The 22,597-nt window shown below is 36.3% G+C and overlaps 1 protein-coding gene across 1 annotated transcript; it reads left to right on the top strand.

The window, feature by feature from the left end:
• Positions 1–543: 543 nt before the first annotated feature.
• On the top strand, positions 544–18,116 carry sh3d21 (SH3 domain containing 21). The gene is made up of 17 exons (XM_032559158.1): positions 544–696; positions 1,255–1,421; positions 1,514–1,571; positions 3,479–3,588; positions 4,221–4,311; positions 4,388–4,449; positions 4,533–4,572; positions 4,981–5,075; positions 7,323–7,424; positions 7,774–7,825; positions 13,648–13,698; positions 13,781–13,895; positions 14,727–14,895; positions 16,113–16,187; positions 17,040–17,239; positions 17,428–17,491; positions 17,620–18,116. The coding sequence occupies exons 1-17, from the start codon at positions 693–695 to the stop codon at positions 17,650–17,652; spliced, it is 1,488 nt and encodes a 495-aa protein (XP_032415049.1). The 5' UTR covers positions 544–692; the 3' UTR covers positions 17,653–18,116.
• The last annotated feature ends 4,481 nt before the right edge of the window (positions 18,117–22,597 follow it).

The raw sequence follows: 22,597 nt of genomic DNA, 5'->3' as shown, positions 1-22,597 counted from the left end.
ATACAATACCAATGATCAAAAGTATCATCAATTGGAGAAACAGTTGTTGCTTCTCAACTACAGGCGGTTTATACAGATATGTTTGAAGTAGATTTTTTCAAACTAGGGAATCTAGGCTTTGTCTTCAGACAATCAAAGAAGGAAGTACAAGTCTCAAAATCTGTTTATTGAGATTGATGAGGTTTTATAAGAAAAATAAAACATACTTTGAAAAACAATTTTATGTCATCTCATGCATTGTAGTGTTGCTTCAGCACCTAGTTAAATGCTATTCCACCTGAATTCATTTAATTTTATCTGAAAGTTGAGTAAAATACAAGAACCTATTCTGTCATGGCCTTAAAATTTTAGGTGCCCTAGGCCAGTTATTGTCATGCATTGAATGGAGCCCATATGACTTCTGTCTTTTTATTTTTTTTTACTGTAAACCAGTTGTACCTGTTTGTCTTATCTTTTCTCCTCCAGTACAGCCCCATGTGAAAGCCGTCCTACTCCTTGCTGCTGACTTGTCATGACTGGCCTCAGGATAAGTTGCTCAATGTTAATGTTTGACAACGCGGAAGAAGGGCCTTGAGTTCCATTTATCTCAGTCAGACACCAGAACCACAACCTTTCGGTTCTGCTTTTGCTTAGCTGCTGCTTTGTGAAGGATTTATACAGTTCAGTCCCAAGGAGAACAACAAAAAGACAATATGGGTGAGTCAGTTTTGCCATTATACCGATGGCATTTCATATATTTTTTAATAGTTTGTGGATTGCTTTTCCTGGGGGATGGGTGGAACCTTAAGCATGGAAAACCACAGTTGAGGAATGAAAGAATGAAGTTGCTTTGTGCCTTTTACGAATATTGCTCATAAAAGATAAGTACTTTAATTTGACTTGCAAGTGAAACTAAAGTCTTTAAACTGTAGGTAAATGTCACTACACCTCATTGTATTACCTCAATGTACTTGTTTGTTTTTGCCATTTCTTAAAGCTTCATACCAAAGATCATTCTCACTGATATGTTTTAGTATTTAAATGTGTCATTTGCCATAAAATTTTGTTAATGCTGCTGGAGAATACTAACATTAAAAGTGAGTTTTGCAAGTAAAAAAATAGAAGCCTACAAATTCTGTCAACTACTCCACAGTGACTCCTGTGTAACCTCGAGTGCCTAAAGAGGTTTGTCTAGATATTGAAGTGTCAGGACGTATCAGTTGTGAGGCCCCAGCCATTGTGAGACGCCTCTAATTTTCTGCCCCATTTGTGAAGTCTCTACAGAGGTGCTGGTGCTGGTCGACTTTGAGGCCACCATGAGTGACGAGCTAACAGTGAAGATGGGCGAAGTGGTCACAAACGTCACCAAGGCCAACGAAGACGGATGGCTCCAAGGAGAGCTGAGGGGGAAGAGAGGCATTTTCCCAGCAACCTTTGCCAAAGTATGTTGAGTCACTGGGAACTGTCATTTTGTGTGCATGTGATTTTAACTGCACATGTACTAAATATTTCATTTGTGTCTTTTCTAATGCAGGATATACCTGTCTTTTTGATGGGAGACAGCATGAGGGAACCACGAAGCATCAGGAAACGTATAAAATAAAACTTTTCTACTTTTTTTCTTGTAAACACTTAAAAATTAGAAAAATAGAAAATGGTTAATTGATTTTCCCTTTAAAATTATATGTCTACATATATTTGCTATGGTCAAAAACAGATGAGCAGTAAATTAAAATTTGTATGTTTGTCTTTTACATTTGAAATTATCAATATGAGACACGCTAGCAGTGTCTCATATTCCTAACAATCACCTAATTAAGCTTACAATACCACAATAGTTGTGTATTTATTCTGTACACACAATAAGCATTGTTCCATAAATATCTTCATGACAGGACAAAAATAAAGTATATAGAACATAAAAAAACATCTAAATGTTTATTTTTTTTAACAAGGAGCAATTTTAAAAATCCTGCTTTTTGTCAGTAGCATTGAGACCCATCTCAAGAACTTTTTACTTAGAAATTGAAAATGATGTCCAGGGTGAAGCAAAGAGGGCATCCGAATATAAGAAAAAAGCTCAATTTGTTGTTTACTTATGGCTTTATTGTTTTAAATATTTTTTAAAGAGTCAAACCAAAATCAAAGTTTCTCCTCTGATCTGTTTGCCCCTCAACAAGAAACAAGAAACAAGAAAGCTCTGTATCTAAAAAGTACTCTGTAAAGTACTTTTGATTTTTTTTTTAGTGATTCTGAAAGCATCTATGGCTTTTTTGACTTTAAGTTTTATACTTTGCTTTTTTAACCTTTTGTTCTATTTAACTAACATTGAGTTACAAACAAAATGTTTTAAAAATGAAAGATATTGCAATAAAAACACAGATATGCCCAATAACCTTGTTTTGAAGCATGAAAATTAGGACCTATGACTGTATCACTTCTCTGGTGTGTTCAGGTAGCATGCGTCTTCCCCCTCTGTTTTGTCAAATGACAAAAAAGCTTAACATATTGAAAGAAATGCAATATTTGCTTAATCCAAATTTACTCTTGGTTAAGCATTTTCACGCTGCCAAAACAAAATGTTCTGCTTTCATTTTTGATTTCATAGTGAATCAAACAATTGAAGTTATTTGTACTGTTGATTGAAATTGATAGCAGGAGCTCCAGGTGACCTAATTTTTGTTTTTCGAATTACCACCCAGCGGGTTTAGTCAAACAGATCAGTCGTTAAGGCTTCTGACTGTATTTATCCACCTAGTCTACTGAGACTAGTCAGTCGAATGCAAAGGCATTGGGGATGGAGCATTCCTGTGCTGTTACAAATCTCTTTGTTTGGAAACTACCTAGGAGTAGCCTACTGACAATTAGCTGACCAGGCTGACAGACAAACCCGACCGCCTCAGGCACTAATGGTGACACAGACGTTCAGCAGAGAAAACTACAAACTTTACAATGGTCAAGTGTAGATATTTGATATTAACTAGTATAGCTTGTATTTCACTTCAGATTGTTTTAAATACTAAAATATACTAAAACAAGGATTTATTGCCTTTACTACACGCCCTCTGTGGCATCTAGTGGAAATATTACTGATAATTTGACAAAACCTAACTTAACATCCAAACTATCCCTTTCGGACAGTTTTGAAAGATTTTATTGATTTTCCAAAATATGCCAGTTGTCTAAGTTTGTACACCAGTCAACTTAAAATAAACCAAGAAGAAAAAGCAGTAAAGCTGTTCAGTTTTGTCTTTTGTAATCTAAAAAAAGACGTGTTAAACACTGTGGTTGCTGCGGTGAAGAGAGTCATACCGAGAGGATAGTAAGCCATCTGTAAATACATGCAGCCACAACCGCTCACACAAAGGCTAACTACAGCACACTGTATAGAGAAGGATGGAGGAGATGAAAACAAGCCGCAACTTTGAAGGATTATTTTTAAAATTAATCTACGATTACTGATGTGGCTTCTTGTTTATTTATGTATTTATTCTTTCAGCAAAGAACGTGGTTCAGACCAGGAAATGTGAGGTCGCCTTTGCATACAATGCCCAAAATGAAGACGAGTTGGAGCTGGTAGTTGGTGAAACCTTGGAGATCCTCAGAGAGGTATACTGATATTTTATTTCTACTATCATGACGCATTTAGGCTGTAAGCCCAGCCTGCCTTTGCTGAAAGATATTTTTAAGTGGATAAAACATTCTGCAACTCTTTAATTATTGTTTAGCTGCCCAGAAAAAGAACAATCATCAAGTGAGTTCCTAAAGCAAAATCCTAACATTTCATACAAATGAAACCTTTAAATGGTGTGTCAAATGTCACTGGTATTCAGCAGCCAATTATTTTCTCTACGAAAGTCCAAAAGTGCTGCATGTAAATAAGTAAATCCTTTAACAATGAAGTGGCAATAATTAAGATTGAAAAGTGATAGATTCAATGTATTAAAATAGATAAATGTATGTCTATTAAATTCATTTGCAATTCTATACTGATTATAACATAAGAAATTATGTATTTGTAACAGCTTTAAAAGTTCATACTTTGTATTCTTAAGTCAAAAGCATTTTTTTTACATTTACAAACTTATTCTGTACAAATCAATTCTGGGAATCATCAGACAAACCTGCTAGGACAGATTTTAATCTCTGGAATGCACACAAGATATTTATCATCAATGTGGGTATGTAAGATTGATCAAAAACATTTACCTGTTCCCTTTCTTCCTCTTTTTAAATGACAGATTGAAGATGGATGGTGGATGGGTCGGAAAAATGGCAAAATGGGAGCATTTCCATCAAATTTTGTCAAAGAAATTTTTGTTTCTCCCAAAGGTTTGTAGTAGAACAATTTACTATGTTTTTTCTTTTAACGTATTCTCCCAATCTAATTTCAATATTTTTCCAACAGACGCAAAGCAAAACGAGGCCAAAGCCAGGCCTAAACTGTCAGAGGCTGTGTTTAATAAAGAGGTATGTCTACCACAAATAAGATCACTCAAACATTTGTGAACTGTCATTCTGTTAATTATTATATTCCTTCCTTTCCTATAAAGACGTCCCAGCGAGCCAGTGTGAGAAACAAGGCAAAGAACCGTGAGTTCCTACCCTTCTTAAATCTTCCCAGCTTCCTGAAGGCTTTTGTTTGTCCATAAACGTGGCTAACACACTTTCTATTTTAAACACCATTTGAAAGCAGCTCAACAGGTTATTTTTAGTCAGACACCAACTTTGACAATGACTTCACTCGTGTGTGATCTAGGTGGAGTCATGCCTTGATTTGTCAGAATAGAAAACAGAGTGAAATATCAGAGAGGTTGAAGGTTTATGACCTTTATCATCAGTTAGTCACCAACATTTACTGCCTGAACTGTTATTGTCATGATTCCGGGAGCGGGTGGAATCAGTCATCTCTGTTGAAGCCGTCATTTCCTGTCACATGATTAAAATAATTCTCAGCTTCCTAGATTTGTGATCATGCTCTCTCTCGTGTTTCTCTCCAAGGTGTGGAGCATTGCCAGGTTATGTTTGACTATAAGGCCACAGCAGCAGATGAGTTGGAACTGAAGAAAGGGGACGTTGTAACCATACTGAACAAGGTTTGAACGTTGTGTCCTATTTCCTCGCAGAATGTCTCACACAGTGTACCTGCAGTCCCCCCCTTCCTTGCAATGTAGCTTCCTTTGTGGTAGCTGCTGTGTTTATCATCACTTGTCATGTTGAACAGGAAAAACCAGTTTTTTCTTTCTCAAGGAAATCAACATGGCATCTTCACACCCAGGCGGGGGACATGCTTGTGATGAGACAAATAAGATAAAACAAAACAACACCAAGTTTAAAATTGTAGTGATAAAAACAGTTTCTGTTTTAATAAGCAGGTGTTAAGACTTTTTACTTACTGAAATCATTTTAGGTTGTAACCTTTCATAACTGAAGTACTTTCATATTTTTGGCAATTCTTCTAAATATTTTACAAAAATTTACAGGAACCGTTATATAAAAAAGGAAAACATTGCAGACTGAAGTTGTGATGAGGTAAAGACAACAAGTCTTTGTAGGTTTCAATATAATTCTTTGTAATAAATTATTTAATAAATACACATGCACACACACTTTACAGAAGGGTGCTACTTTGTGTTTTCTTTCACATAAAATAGAGGAGAATATATTTAAGTTTGTGGTTGCTATGTGACCAAATATGGAAAAGCATACACATGTTGGGAAGTGTTTTTTTTTCTCTTTTTTTAATTAATTTTTTAATTTTATTACAGACTTGTTCCATAAAGAGTGAATGCCGTCTTTATGTGGAAGACACAAGATACTTCCAGATACTTTTATTTTTTTATTTTCTGTTTCTCACTTATAGTATTCAGCATTCCCATGGTGACAAAACACATAAGACTGTCAAAGTGTTTCCGCTCCACTATTTAGTGGTCATCCATCAATGACATGGGTCTAATGATGAGAAGCAACAAGAAATGTTATTTCCTAAACAGAGAAAAGTGTTTGCCCACATTTGTGGGACTTGTTTTATAATGGTTGTACTGGTGTATCACTATGTTTGCCAGAGTATAATGTGAAATCATTGAGAGAAGAGGAGACAGTGCTGTTATTTAAAATTTTATCTACAAAATGTAGTGGTGGGACTTGATTAAAATTTTTTATCAAGCTAATAGGTCTTTATTTAATAGTATTTAATCAAAAGTCAAATAAACAATTCAAAACCCTTTTTACTGCTAAATCTTTGAATAGTTTACCATCTGAGCTCAAAAACAGATATTTATTTTTTATGTGTTATTTAGGCTATTTATGCACCAGATTAGTGAAAGTACTGTTATACCTATTAAGCTTTCAGGAGTAAGAGTTTCAGGAATCTCAGATTTTTTTTTTTATGCAACTTCTCTGAAAAAAATACTTATTTAGAAATTGTTGTGGATACTGACATCAGCGCTGGCAACATCTATGCTTGCTGCAACAAGTCCAGCATTGAGATAGTATTTTAGGCCTGAATATCTTCTGTGATAGACTGACTCCTTTTTGCACAACTTGCACACGACAATAGTCTTTTCCAGTGTCCTATCATTTTTCGAAGCAAAACTTAATCCCCAGTGTGCCAAGAAAGGCAGCTTTGTTATACATTGCCATTGTTTATGGATGTAACTTGGGCATCAGATTTAAAGGCCTCTCTGAAACACAATAAACAGATTTCAGCCTGGGACTTTTGTATGTAAAAAAATAAAACAAAAAAAAGTTCCGTAAAAGTATATTAAAATTTTTAACGCATTAAAATCTATGTAATTAATTTACGAAAATTAGCATTTTGATTTCCTGGACTTAATAAAGAGCTTATCATAGTTTTGTTATTTATGATTCTCTAAAGCAATCAAACAATTGTCTTTTGCTTGGCTAATCATACAGCAGTTGACAACAGTGAAATTATAGTGCAGTCCTATAATTTCACTGTTGTTTCTAAATGGGTAATAATGGTGCAGAGCAACTTTAATTTAGTTCAGGACACTCACGTGAGTCAGCCAGAGCAAGAGCCAATCTGACATCTTAAATACCAAGAAATATTATAGTATGTAATGTTGTTTAAAAAAAATCAAACAAAAAACAGGGCCCTTACACAGATTTAGATCGGGTTTTAGATTATATAGACAATTGGAACTGATTTCTCAGAACACACTTATTGACACAAAGCAGTTAGCAAAGTAGATTTTTCCCCTGTCTCATAAAATAATAAGGGATTTGTATTTTGTTTGACCTTTTGGGACTCTTGTGTTCAGCGATTTAACCTCCCTAAGGACACTGGGGCTTTAATGTGTCGCTTTAATCTTGTCCTAAAGGAAACAGAAGATGATGGCTGGTGGGAGGGGGAGCTGAACGGCCGCCACGGCTTCTTTCCTGACAACTTTGTCATGATTTTACCACCAAAAGACATTCTGCAAGTGAGTGAACACACCACCACAGCAAACAGATCACAGCTGGTGTGGATTATTTTATTTATTTATTTTTTTTACCTCGTCTAGCCAGAAGGGCTTAAAACATCCTGTTGTATCAGCATGAAACCATGGACATGTTTAATAGTAATACATTTTATTGTTTGCAATTGGTGCATAATCTCTTTATTTTCATCCATTGAGTTGCTTTAGCAGGTCTGCAGCCCATTATGACTCAGGCTCGTCTTTGCACTTACTCACTGGAAATTCCCACTGCGGAAAAACTGTGCAGCTGCTTCTAATAAACTAAAAGACGCAGAAGTAACCCCGTTTTAAGTTTCTGTTTCTTCTCTTCTAGTCTGGAATCACAAACCAACCACCTGTACGGGGAAACACTATAAAACTCCCAGGTAAGAGAACAGCATGTTTTCTGTTCTGATAGAACCCTGCTGCAAAACAGCAGATGAGGTTTGACACTTTCTTGGAGAGTTGGCGTTAATATTTTTGAATATTTTGGTCTGACTGTGGGCTTATTCTTTTGGACTTGGTTGAACTGTTTTCTGAGCAGATGTTAAACTTGGAAGCAAGAGCCATGGTTTGTCAGGACTGTAGAACAAGTCATGACTAAAGTAATTATTGCATTCCTTTATTCTCCTAGGAGATGATGCATATAAATGTGCAGATGAGACTTAGTGGTGCAAGTTTGAAGATGTTGCTCTCTGTGCTGATCTGGATCTTTCCTGTTTGGAATCTATAAACTTTTCTTCCAACAATTAATTAATCAAATATCAAAAACCCTATTTTATTTTTGAAGAAGTATTCATAACCTTTAAGCTTTCTAAGAATACTTTGTAGAATTTCAAACAAAAACCTCAATGCATTTTATTTGAATTTATCTGATAAACAACACAAAATAGCACATTGTTGAAGTTGGAGGAAAATGACACGCATGATATTTGTATAATATGTATTCATTTAGTCTTTACATGCCCCTTAATGAAATTAACAAAAAGAACTTCAGAAGTACGTAGGAGTCAAATTGTATGCAATTTAATCTCATATTCATACAGCTGTTTTGTGATGGACTCAGTTTTGTAAGAGAAGGAAAAGCATCATGATGACTGAGGAATACAATATTCAACTCAGTTTAATCCATCAACAATTGGACTGGAGTGTATTAGACCATAGCCCAACTACAGACCTACCAATCCATGGTTTTCTGTCTAAACAGATGGGTTGATTAAGGTAGGCATTAATCAGAGAACCAGTCAAAAAAAAAGAAAAAACTTTGGAGGAGCTGCAGAGATATTAGACATGTGCAGCACTTATCTTACTTTTGTGGAAAAGTAACAAGAAGAAAGTTCTTGTTGGAAGAAAGCTAGAAAAGGTTCAATTTCCAATTTACCATAATCCATGTGGGGAGGCCCCAGCAGACATGTGGAATAGGGTACCCAGATTAGATGACGGCAAAATAACTTTCAGACCTACATGCAAAATGCTACACATGGAGGAAAAACTTTAACATACCATCCTTATGAAGAAACATGATCTTATAAGGATCACAGTGTGGGGATGATTTTCTTCTGCAGGGACAGGGGAGTTGCTCAGTGTTGATGAGAAGATGAACTAAACTATGAGGGGCCGTTTAGGACAAAATTTACGTTTTGTCTCTCACACACTACCAAAAAGTCTCGCATACTCCAAAAAAGTAGCCACGCACACTCCAAAAAATTACGTTTTGTCTCTCACACACTACCAAAAACTCTCGCATACTCCAAAAAAGTAGCCACGCACACTCCAAAAAATTACGTTTTGTCTCTCACACACTACCAAAAACTCTCGCATACTCCAAAAAAGTAGCCTCGCACATTCCAAAAAATTACGTTTTGTCCCTCACACACTACCAAAAACTCACGCATACTCCAAAAAAATAGCCTCGCATACTCAAAAAAATTACGTTTTGTCCCTCACACACTACCAAAAACTCTCGCATACTCAAAAAAATTACATTTTGTCTCTCACACACTACCAAAAACTCACGCATACTCAAAAAAATAGCCACGCACACTCAAAAATTACTCACGCACATTCAAAAAATACTCAAATTGCGTATACACACACTACTAAAATGTCACACACACACACACAAACGTTAACTTTCTCGCTCACATACACTACTATCAGCTCGCTCACATACACTGTACTAACAGCTCGCACATTCACAAACGTTAACTTTCTCGCTCACATACACTGCTAACAGCTCGCACACACACAGACGTTTATCTCTCACATACACAAGACTAAAGTTGAACACACACACAGTACTAAGACTCGTTTTATGTATGTGTGAGAGCGAGACTTTTTATGAATGTGTGAGAGCGACACTCTTTTTGAATGTGTGAGAGCGACACTCTTTTTGAATGTGTGAGAGTTGTCACGGAAGAGGCGGGGCATAATTTTTGGATCAAACTGCGCATGCGTAGATCCTAAACTATAAGTTTCGATTGTTGACTCACTGTATGTTCTATTACTTAGTATATTTGTGCTTTTAAATATATATAGAACGTTTAACTTTCTTGTAGATTAAATGTGCTATAGAAATAAATGAATCTGATTGATTGATTAAAAATAGCAAAATTGCTGTAGTACAATCTGTCCACTGGGTGCCAGATTGTAGCACTGCGGGCAGTCGTTGAATCGTTTAATGCGCCTGTCAAAGTGCTGGTTGCCTCCGGAGAAGATAGAATGGTGTTTAAAATGGCAGCTGCCTGACCAATTCTCTCTCGTTTCGAATTAGAGTTAGCCATGTTCGGTATAGCAAACTCTTTCTTCTTCGGCACTAGTTGGCGCCGGTTAATAATTCCTGTAATACTGGCACCCAGTGGACAGATTGTACTACAGCAATTTTGCTATTTTTAATCAATCAATCAGATTCATTTATTTCTATAATCTATAATCTAGTGTGCGTAGCTACTTTTTTGGAGTATGCGAGAGTTTTTGGTAGTGTGTGAGAGACAAAACGTAATTTTTTGGAGTGTGCGTGGCTACTTTTTTGGAGTATGCGAGAGTTTTTGGTAGTGTGTGAGAGACAAAACATAAATTTTGTCCTAAACGGCCCCTCATACTAAACTATGTCTTCATAAGACTTAAGACTGGTGTTCACCTTCCAGCAGAACAACAACCAGAGTTGTTGAATATAAAGCCAAAGCTACAGTAACATGGTTTGGATCAAATCATATTTAGGTGTTCAAATGGTCTAGTCAGAATCCTAAATCTAAATGATCATGTGGAAATAGTTGGGATTTCTTGCTCACAGATGTGTTCAATTCAGTCTGACTAACCTAGAACTACTCTGCAAACATGAATGAGGAAAAAAAAATCTGCCTCTTGATGTGCAAAGTTTGAAGAGAAGTACCCAAAAAGACTTGGTACTGAAATTGCAGCAAAACTTTGTGTATAGACTTGACAACAATATGTATGCAAACCACGCTCAGATTTTTTGAAAAACATGCATTTTTTCCATTTCACAAATATGAACAACATAATTGTCTAGCCTACAAAGTTCCAATTAAATGTATAATAGTCTGTGGTGGAAAAATGTTTTAAAATTTTCAAACTTGATTTATTTAAACAGGTTATACGGGTATTATTTTATTGTTTCATGTTTAGTGAGTTCAACAAAGTAATGAGAGCAAGTCAGAGGCATGCAAATAAGCTCATCTACAAACTGGATCACAAGGTACCTCAAAGCAGGATGTGTTATTTAACTGAAGACTGTGGTCTGAAGCACAAGTTGCACATGATCAAAAATGATGTTTGTTTACAAAACCTTTTCCTGTGGTAGCACATTCAAAGGAGACATCTTCTCTAAAACATTTGCTAGGAGGCATGTTACTGAGTTGTTTTACCAACTAACTTCTTAATATGTCATCATAATTTCATACCTTGCAAGGTGCTATCACAATTTCACAGGATGTCTCAGACTGTAGTAAGATTGGGGGATGGTTAAACTGATCACGTGTCACAGTTCAGGAGTCTTGGAGGAAACAAGGGGGTGGAGGGGGAGACTAGAGCTCTGTCACAGAGATTTTTACATCCAGCTAGAACCAGCGTTTGAGCCACTACTGCTCTGTGGATGACTTGCATGAGAGGGAAATGTGGCACAATGCTCTGAGCAACCAAGGTAGGGCTTTTGTCTTAAAACTGTGCAGTCGTCCGCTTTGTATTTCAACTGTTCTATCTGTAATGAAGCATAATTTGGTCATGCTCAGCAGTTTTTGTGCTTTTGAGATTAACATTATAGATCCAGGCCTGTGATTAAGTTCTCACCTCCAGTTCTTGCACACTTAACAATTTGATAGCTCATTTATTATAATAGTTGTGACATATTTTCTTTTGAAACTTATTCTTCTCTTTTAGATTGATAATTTCCGATACTTTGTATAAGTGGCGGGTGATGTGGCTCACTACCCAGAATGCAATTCTTTTAAGGGGTGTAGTTGAGTATTTGAAACAAAATAGTGAGTGTATAACTCTGGAGTGTAAAACAGAGGATGCATTGTCCATTTTCTTAGCAATTTATTTTTTGAAAAGCGTGCTGCAACTCTTTTTGCGTATATATCTACCAGTGCTACATATCTTTTTTCTTTACCTTTTTTACAAAGTAACTCAAGCTCTGTCAAATTTCGATGAACAACAATTTTCATGTCCAGCCACAGACCTCAAACTGAGACAAGCTTGAAAACCAAATTATGCGCCAAATTATTTTAACACCATTAATTACAAACTAATACTTACAAAAAAATTAAATCCCTTTTGTTATGTGAATGGCATAGATTTTTCTCCAGGTATCAATGGGGACTTTCTTCTAAATGTTTAGCATGTTCTCATTGGTTAAGAAAAAACGGCGAGTGACTGAGGGTCATTGCGCGTAACGGAAACCCTGTAAATTCTAGACACTAACGGGTACCATAGAATTGCACAAAAATCCGTGAGGGACGGCGGAGTCCCTGCTCGAAATTCCGTGAAAGAGGTGTACGGAGCCTTGTGCCAGAAGCCCATTAAAATGCTGTCTACGTCGTTTTAAACTGTGTGATTGTGAGCGTGAGTGGGAACAAAAATAGCAATAGGTATTTTGTTCCATATAACACAGTAGAGGTGTAACAGGTAAACCTTTTATGGATGCAAACTCGACTAAAAACTCACCTGTCTAGGACTGTATTTGAAACGCAATCAATTGCAAATTTATTGATGGAACCTGACTTAATGTCGTGTTTTGATTGTTGATTCTATGTTGCATTGTGTTTCTGTGTTTGATATGATGTAAAGCACTTTAAAATGCCTTGCTGCTGAAATGTGCTATACAAAAAATTTGATTTGATTTTGATTTTAAAAAATAAATAAATAAATGGAGTCAATCATTCAGAAAATCTTCTCGGTTATATTGGTTGTACTAGTGAAAATAAGTCTTCCCTATAGTATAACACCTGAGTGCACTACAAAAGTAGTTACCAAAACAAAAGAAAACCCAAAAAGTAGAGAATCTTCAAGAGGGGGAGGCAGTGCACAACCTGATAATCTTACCATCGAGGTTGTTTTCACACTGCAAGTTAAGCTTGCAGTGTGTGAAGACATACTGATGTGACATGGTGTGCCTTGTTTGATCATCTTATTAACCAAAGGGAAAAATAGGGGAATCAATGATACATATTTAGAAAGTTTTCAGATACCATCACTATAGTTATTTCAAGGTTAACAGTGCATAGCTTCGATGGTGTGTGTATGTGTGTGAAGGGGGGGTTTAAGCCTGGATTGCAAGGTACTTGCTCTGTGTTTCCTGTCCTACAAAAGTGACAATTCTCATGCTGACTTTTAGCAACTCAGACATTTACAGTATTAAAGCAGTTAACTCACAGGAAGAATGGGGAAACACTATGCAGCATTCTGTGACCTCTTTGCTGAAAATGTTGGCTACGTTGCAATGCCGTCCTCCAAATCTGCTTGTGCATGCACAGCAGAAACACACCTGGGAAGTTGGCTGCTGGCAGAGAAATACTTTTGAAATAACTGCTAGCAACAAAATGATTTTAAATAGGGAATAGTTTTCAAAGAAAGTGTATTGTAGGAAAATCAAAATTAAATTCTGCCCAATGTTGAATCTCAGCTCAGATCTGCAGTGTTGATATTTGAGTCCTTCCAGTTAAATTAATGGGTTTTATTTTTATTTTTCCAGCAAAAAAAGAAGCAACTGCAATGGATAAAAATGATCAAACAAATACAAAAGGTACATGTGACTGAAAATTCAGCTAATATAGGATTAGCCCACATGATTTTTGATAGATCAATTACAATATGTTTTTTTACAGATGATAAGCCGGAGAAGAAAGACTTGAGAAGCAATCCTCCAACCAAAATAAAGCTGCCAATAATCAAACCCTCTCCGCCGCCCGTCAAAGAAAAACCTCACAAGCTTTTACCAGTGTAGGTAACACAGAAGTCATTCTCTTCCATTGCTAATTTCAGTGCTAAGCTGCTGGAGACTTTCTGCAGAAAAAAATAGCTAGTTGTTTTCAGCCTCCCTGCAGCACAATTGGCATTTTAGGAAATGTCAGTAAGCCATTCTGCTCTTTGGTCTGGCACCAGAGTCCCTGCTTTTAGATCCCATTGCAGGTTTTTGGTGGCCACCACCAGTTGCCTTGGAGTCCTTACAGAAGAATGCCAGGATGCTTGCCATTTAGTGGCTCAGTGGAAACACAGCTGAGTCAAATCAGACCTAAACAGATGAGAACGGCTCATTTCCTGTTTCCTGAACAAAACACAACAGGCACACATGCTGAACTCAAAAGAAAACTAGTTCTGCCTCGAAGACGTTATGAGGAAACCATCACAAAAATACATCATTTTATTTCTTTAAGAATCCTCTAGTATTTTCTGCCTATTATTTAATGTTTGTACATTCTGGAGGAATTATTTTTAATATCTGATCAGATGAATCTACGAGCTTAAAGATCAGATAAGTTGAGTAGCAATTATTTCATGCCTGCAGAGAAACTTAACCACATGCATACAGTGAATCTGAACCACATGAGCAAGATGTGCAAGTAAAAGCAAGATGCACTTTGAACCTCAGCTGGTATGCTCTGCACCTGCAGATTGAAAAAACAATGTCTTTCAAGTTAGTTTGGTTTTCCTTTGAAAACATGATGACGTTGTGAACATTTTTTGTCCTCTTTATTATTTCAGACTTTACATTTAAACCTTTAAATATACAAACAAAACCTGACTATTTAAATCTTTATCTACTGTATTCAGTAGCACCAACGGGGATGCAGTTCCCATCTCACAAAAGCAGCCAGAAGAGGAGGCGGTCGACCAGTTTGATGGGATGGATGTGCAAACTGAAAAGCTGACTCATCCCACCGCTAATAGAGCCAAGCCTCCACAAAGGAGGCCACCAACAAACCTGAGTGCCACATTACAAGTGAGTTCCATATTAGACAAATTGTACAGATGCAAAAACATTCCATGAATATTATCACCTTTCTTAACGTATCAGTGATGATGAACAATATGTTACCATTTATGAGGGTTTTTTTTTATGTCATCCTGTGGCACTAATGGAAAGCTAACTGGTTCCAAATCAGAATATTTGTTGTGAAAATAAGCCATTTGAATAAATGGATTTTAAATAAATGATTTTCAAGTAAAAGTCTTGAGTTACAGGTATCCCACTCAATACACTTCATAGAGACACCTTTCACTGGAATTATAGCTAGAGACTGACATTGATGCCCATTCCATTAATTTTTTTCTTTTCCTTTTTTTTAGTCATACTGGACAGAATCTGTTCAAAAATATGTAAATATTGTGGATTCTAAATTTATTTTAAGTCTGCACTTTCAGACATTCCAGTACATTAAAGCTTTGACCTGAACCATTCATTTTGTCTTTCAACATGGTCATGTGTTTAGCTCGTCAATATTGACTGTTTTCTCTGTCCTTAAGCTGGCAAAACATCTCCTATAGCATAAAATGCCACCATCATGTTTCCCCTGTGCAGAGTTAGTTCTCCTCTACACATTGGGTTTTGAATATAGACCAGTTAGTTTAATTTTGGTCTCATTTGACCTGAGCACCTTTTTCCACATGTTTGCAGTATCCTCAACATGGCTGGTGGCAAAATGCAAAAGAGTTTTCTTCTGGTTTTCTTCTTTTCAGTCCTTCATAAAGACCAGATCTGAAGAGTGCATGACTACCAGCCGTTTTGTATACTGATTTTATACGTCTTATAAAGTCAGTAGTTATACATGGATATACATGTTTTTTTTTTTTGTTTTTTTTTTGAGGGACTGTTTTGCTAGAAAAGGTTTTCTAAATTGCTCTACTGGACAAGTTGTCTTTTACAGTCTAGCTTATCTTTGGGATTCTCATACAAACATTTAATATTGATAAAAATAAAAATTGAGTCAAGGTATGATTAGAACAGTAATAGCTGTCTTTTCTTCAACTTTTCATGAGCTGCCAACATTCTCATAGCTTAGAGCGACAAGTTCAAGCACGAGCTCTGTGGGTAGAAAATTAATTCTGGGAAATGAACAAAACAATTCTCTGAAGTATCGCTTGGATTTCAAGTTGGTTACACGCCTCGTTACGATTTCAAAGTATATGAGTGAATTTTGCATTAATTCTCTCTTGCAGAATGCGACAGACCAGACGGATGCAGAACCATCACCAAAAATGTCCCACACTGACAAACTGCCTGTCTTGCAAAAGGTGTGTAACATTTACTGACGTGTCTGGTGGATTCTGAATATTTGAACATTCAATCCAACCAGTTTGAGACTTTTCTTCCTACACTCTTCAAGCATCTGCACATTTTGAATCTTCATGTTCTGTCTTTATACACTCAGGCTCACTACAATTTGCACACATTTTAATTTTAACACTAGACTTAAAAAGCAACTGTTTTGCTTGGGTAGGTGGGATTATCTTCAGTTTATTATTTCAAATGTTGCCCAAGTATTAGTCATAGTATATGTAGATATAAAGTGCTTTACTAATAGTCAAACATGCTGACTCGTGAGCAGGTTCTGACCATATCAGTCTTCCACTTACTACTTGGTCAGTGACACATTTAGCACCCCCTCAAACCAACAGAGCATCAGAATCTATGTGTAAGTTTGGAGCAAATCTCTCCTTCCTCCATGTACCAAATGCTACTTTAATGAGATCTGGTGACTTTGGAGTACAGAGTACAGAGAACTAGTCAGAAACTATTTAAAATTTGTGACATGGTGCATTATCTTGCTGGTTGTCGCCATTATGAAAGATGTCGACACTGTGGTGACATATGGATGGAAATCGTTGTCCGTTTAGTAGATGTTTTCAAATGATGTTCAGTGTAAATTTTCTCTTGGTCTTGCATATCGACAGATTCTGAAATGCTCAACCTGTCTGTTAAATGCCCTCTCTTTCTCATTCTGATGCTTTATTTGGGCTTCACCCCATCTCTATATTTCGTAATGCCTTGTCAGTGGGCTTTTGACGTTATCTCAGTATTTAAATAACATAAACGCAGTTCCTATATCTTTACACCGTCATAAGAATCCCCTTGTATCTTTAAAGGTATCAGAACAACCCTCAGTGGTTCATGTGAAGCCTGAGCTTCCAGTTAAAATTCCGCTTCCAGTTCGACCAGCTTTTCCAAAAGCGGTTGCAGGCAATAAAACTGCAAACCATAAAGACGAAGAACCAACTGTGGCAAGCCTGCAAGCAGAGATCAAAGAGCTGAGGATGGCATTGGAGCTGCTGCAAACCCGACAAGAGTGAGTAGTTTTCATGCTCCTTACATTAAATTTTGTTTAAAAAGAAAAGTGTTCAAAGATAATCGACAATCTGCTCTTTCTTCATAAGTCAAAACATCTCCAGCAAAGCGAGATCCGTCATTGTTATGTAGTCAACCCGTTTAGACCTTTCCACATCAATAATCTTCGTTTCTGTCCTTTTCAACAAGACGAGACATGCAGGAAGTGAAAGAAGAACTGAAGGAGGAAAGAAATAAGCGACAGGCTTTGCAGGTCAGTAAGGCATAGTTGGCATATTTTGCTCCAGTCTGTTTCTCGCTGGTCACCACAAGAAAAGAAAATACAGAAGTTGTGGTTAGAGGTAACTGTAATTTTCCAACTAACTAATTTTCTTTATGCAGGAGGAAGTGAACAGGTTGAAGACAAAGCATTAAATTCAGATGCTGATTGAGAACTTTGTTAGACACTGGGAACTTCCTTTGGACTACAACAATGTTGTTGTTCGTTTTGTTTTTCTACTGAGACCAAGTAAAGGAAATTGTGTGAACACATTTAAACTGAAAATATACATGTGATGTCTAGACTGGAAACTGTTGTTGATGGGTAATGGATAAGCTCACTTGTTCTGGACCGAAAAGACAGTATTCACAGAGACTTTGAAACAACATGCTGATAATTTACACATCTGAATGCTGCAAATCATAACTGATGGTCCTTTAAGGGTTTTACTTGGAAGAAATGTTTTTAGATGTCCTGTTTTGGCTGTCGCATCTGCTATTTTTTTTACTGTAGGCTACTTTTAATACCTCTGTGAAATTTGTAATATATGCAGCTGTACATAAAAAATGAAATATTGTGAATGTTAATAAAACAAATACTGCTGTCAAAACTTAACAGACCCAGGAAGGGAGATGATACTTTTTTCCATTTACCTGGTTCACTGATGGAGCACTGTGACGGGAGAGCGTTGAGTAAATAGGATTGGTTGAATTTCTTCATTTTCAGTCATTTTAAGTTCTCTAAAACTCTAACTGTTGAATAACTTTTGCTTATAACCATCTGTGAAGAAATGGGGTTCTAAACCCTTCATTAAAAGAAATATTTAAGGGTTTTAAAATATTTTTTTAATGCACAAATAAAACCAACCACTACCCTACTGAATGAACAGATTTTAAGTAAACAAGTCAATGCTTCTGTTTGATTATGATCCACCCGTTCAAATGTCTCTGCTAAGCTTCAAGTGTTTTAGCTCTGTGAAAGTTACAAACTTCCTGTGTTTGAAGAGAACATCATATGGCTTGAAAGCTTTGCTTTCAAGCTATAACTTGTCCTAACCAAAGTCATCATTCCTGTCTTTGTGTTCTCACTTGCTACTACTAAAGCAAAACAGCATCTCAAAATCAGTTTAAAATGTATCACAGCTACAGCTCTCCATGGAATAAGTGATTCTACGTGTTAGTAGAGTGACAGAACAATCCCACACTCATCTTTGTTATAATTATAGCATGCAACATAGAAGAAATAAATAAAAAAAATCCTAAAATTTGGGAGAATTACAGAGACAGGGAAGTTCTGTAATTGTTGGCATGTTTCAATAACGTTTTTTATTTTTTAAAGGTTTTTTTCTGTGCCTTTCAGTGCTTAGCTCTGTCAAGACTTTTTGTTCTTGGATAATTTCAAACTTTTCAAGCATGCTTAATGTTTTCTGAGAAAATGTGGGTGAACATTTTACCAAAACTAAAATGCAAAATTATTAGGCTACTTGACAACAAAAGTCAACTCACATGGCTGTACTTTATTTTAAAGGTATGTGACACTTTAAAAGAGAAGATGCATCACGTTTTGAGGAATTAAAAAATATTCTCAGACTAAATTTTATCATATTGTCTTCATGATGAACTTTAATTGAAGCAGCAAAAAGAGACTTCATCTACTCTGTGTAAGTATAGAAATGCTCTGAAGGACAGTTGGGTGAGAACTGGGTGAAATCCTTATTTTTTACCATTCAACACTAACAGGGCAGATGTTGGATGAATGCAACAGATATGCAGTAGCTAAAACAGACCTTAGATAAGCACCATACAGCATTTAAAACAAAAACAAAACTATGTGGTTTATAATTTTCCTTGTCTGTGTTTGCATTTTAATATTTACATTTGCCTGTTTACATTTTTTGACCCGTACAAGTAATTTGAAAATATAGCCATTAAAGCTAGTGCACAATATAAATACACAGCAGTAGTGGGTATAGTAAACTACCACCTAATTACAATTGAACAGATCGGATATTTGAGACAAAAAACATAGTAAAAAATAAACCAAATAATTCACATGCCAAAGGTAATTTCCATAGATTATTTATGATAAATAAATCTGTGAGTTCAGTCTAAACATAACATTGTTTTTTCAGACAGAAACCAAATTCATCTTCAGTAAATACTTAAAAAATAATATAGTCAACGCTATTCAAACCTTCACTTGTCTGTCAAAGGACAAGTGAGATGCAATTTTTAAATTTATCTTGTAGTGAAATATAACCCGTTCTTGTCTGAGGACACCTACTGGTGTATGTGTCCGTTTGAACTGCCGCCCTCGCGAGAATTTCCGCGAGAGTTTGATTCGGCTCAAGTTGTTGGTCTAACATACTGCAGGGTCCGTTTAGTTTGTGATCCCCGATCATTTAGTCATTAAACAAAAACTAGTAGGTTAGTGTAATTGTCTAGTCTTTTCAAAATGTGTGACGACTGCCAAAGGCATGTTGTGTTTCTAGTTAATGGATTCTTATGTGAAATGTGAGAAAGCAACTATGCAATGTTGCATAAATCCACTAGAGGGCAGTCTAAGTCAATTGTTCCAATAAACTGAATCTTTGACCTTCAGAGTAAATGTCGGATTGACAGCAACGATTTTGCAGCGGTAACCATGCTTTCAAAAAAAAAAAAAAATCATAGTAACATGAGAGGATGTGTAGCTGAGTTAAATCTTGTCACAGACTGAAAACTAAAGCTGTGGCAAATGATCTTTGGAGGTTTGCAACTTTGACCAGTGAGAAAAGACAATTTATGACTCTGAAAAAATAAATCAGTGAGTCATACCTTTAGCTCCAACTTTAGGAGAAATATTAAGATTTTCTTTTTTTTTTCACCCATAACAGCATGGGGAAAAATGTTTTTCTAACATCAGAGTTGGACCAAAGCAGCTTCACCACAAGTTTTAAAGATATGGTTTTGGCTCCAAACGGTAGAAATGATTGTGCTCCAATAAGTAAGACCCTCTGCCTAAAGTTAAGCACATATGGACAACACCTGGAGCTTATCAGATGCAGACCACATCTAAAATGCCCACAGGAACAGACTGTTCTTAAAGCCCATGCTGACAGTTGATTATTTGCTGCATATTCCTCTCACACAAGACCTGGAGAAAATTAGTATAAATGCGGATCAGTTGGAAGAACCACTGTACCTTTGTTTGCCTCTATGAAAGATGAAAACCACAAAAAAATTTTGAAAAGTAATTAAAATGTTATTTTCTTGCAACACATCTCCCATTAATTTGTTTAAGAACATTTTTTTCCAAGTTTAAGAAATGTGTAGATGAGATCTAATGGTTGCTAAAGAAGATTTCTGTAAACCCATGATGCCCATCCTCTTCACTTTTAGAGGCTACAAGATTAATTTGGGTCCTTACTCAGTGTATTCTGTCACAGTTTCAGCTCTATTGCATTTTGTATTGCTCTGACTGTAGATATGGACACATAATAGGTGACTGATTTCTTGTAGCCATTTTGGACTTAGATCAACCAAAGACATCTTCTTTGAGTCATATTTACATCTCATTGAATTAACAAATTAAAGGTTTTAGACAATGATCAACTTGAGAGCTTCAGTTTAATTGAACATTAGAAATGGTTAAGAGTGTAATAACCTGTGGCACTTATAGTACTTGGTCAAATGCAATTGTACCTCAGCATGGATCCTTTCCCCCAACTAAATACTCACAATAAATGCTGAGTTTTCATGAGATTATACAATTGCAATCAAAGACTAGATAATTGCAAGGCTCCTTTTTTGCTGATATTTATGAAGGTTGATGTGTAGAAAAAGTAAAATTTCTATAAAACTCTATTCTCCCTGGAGTTTACATTTCACCAGTTTCTAAGCGGTTTTACATTCCCAGCAATAAGGAATGCTGTTCAGCCAACAGGGACACCAATAAATCACAGTAAACAGCTTACACATATTTGGCTCTGTCTGAGAAATACTGAAAGTCCCCAAGGATGACAGTTGAGCAGGGTGCATTGGTGGAATTTTAAACAACTGCAATGGTCTTTATAGGAGGTGCTTAAACAGTGATGAAATGTAAAATATTTCAGATATTTAGAAAAAAAAAAAATCAATTCAAGCTGCAATTGTACATGAAATAGCTTTTGTATTCAGAACATAATTTTGAAGTATGTTTACATAAAAAGTAGAAACTACTCTAGTTTACTGCATTATTAATGCCAGTAAACTAACATGAAAGACCTCAACAGAGGGAACACCAATAAGTCTAACCTGAGCTCTGCAGCTCCTTCAGCACAGTCTATACTTTGTGGATGACTAGAGGTGGGTTCTTGACTATGCCCTATTCACAACAAGAACTCATGCAGTGTTTTCATGCAAGAACAAAACATTTTTCTTCTATCAATATGGCAGAGAGAAAGAACATTGACAAATACCATATACTGATTATTTAGTGAATGAGTCTCTTTGCAAGGCTTTGCTGCTGAGCCAACACTTCATAATTCCATTTCCTGGAAGTCAATAAATCATTGAAGATTAACTGTGTGCAAACATTCGTTCAGTGTGGGCAAATCATCTGGGTTCTGCAAGTCTATTGGCTGTTTCATCAGTTTACATCATTTCTGCTCACGTGGGACAGATTCGTCACATTTCAGTGATAATGGCCTTCGGAGTTCTGACCTCATGATTCCCTGGATCCACCAAGCTCAGAACATCAGTGGGTTATTATCATTTATATGATAATAACCCACTCCTCCCAAAACCACATTACAGAGCTTGACACAAGTCATTGTGTTGAAACAATGTGTGGGCTGTTCACAAGCTACAACAAAAGGAAAATTTACAGAGCATCATCTTTGTTTGTGGCTGACCTGGATTGGGTGTGTCAGACTGAGCAATCACGAACATGAACTCAGTGGCTCTTGTACCAGTGATCAGTTGTGAATGTGTAATCAGGAGCTGAACTTCAGAATGAGCACCAGCACAAGAAATTTAAAAATCTATTTATCAATCATGTGATCAGCACTATCTTATTATCAACACTTATTTTGTAGGATGCATTAAAAGAAACTATCGAGTGGTATGAGGCAGGAGCAGT

This window comes from Xiphophorus hellerii, chromosome 3 (genome assembly GCF_003331165.1).
Source record: "Xiphophorus hellerii strain 12219 chromosome 3, Xiphophorus_hellerii-4.1, whole genome shotgun sequence".
NCBI lineage: Eukaryota > Metazoa > Chordata > Actinopteri > Cyprinodontiformes > Poeciliidae > Xiphophorus > Xiphophorus hellerii.
Note: the sequence above shows the minus strand (reverse complement) of the source record. Positions and strands in the feature narration are given on the sequence as shown.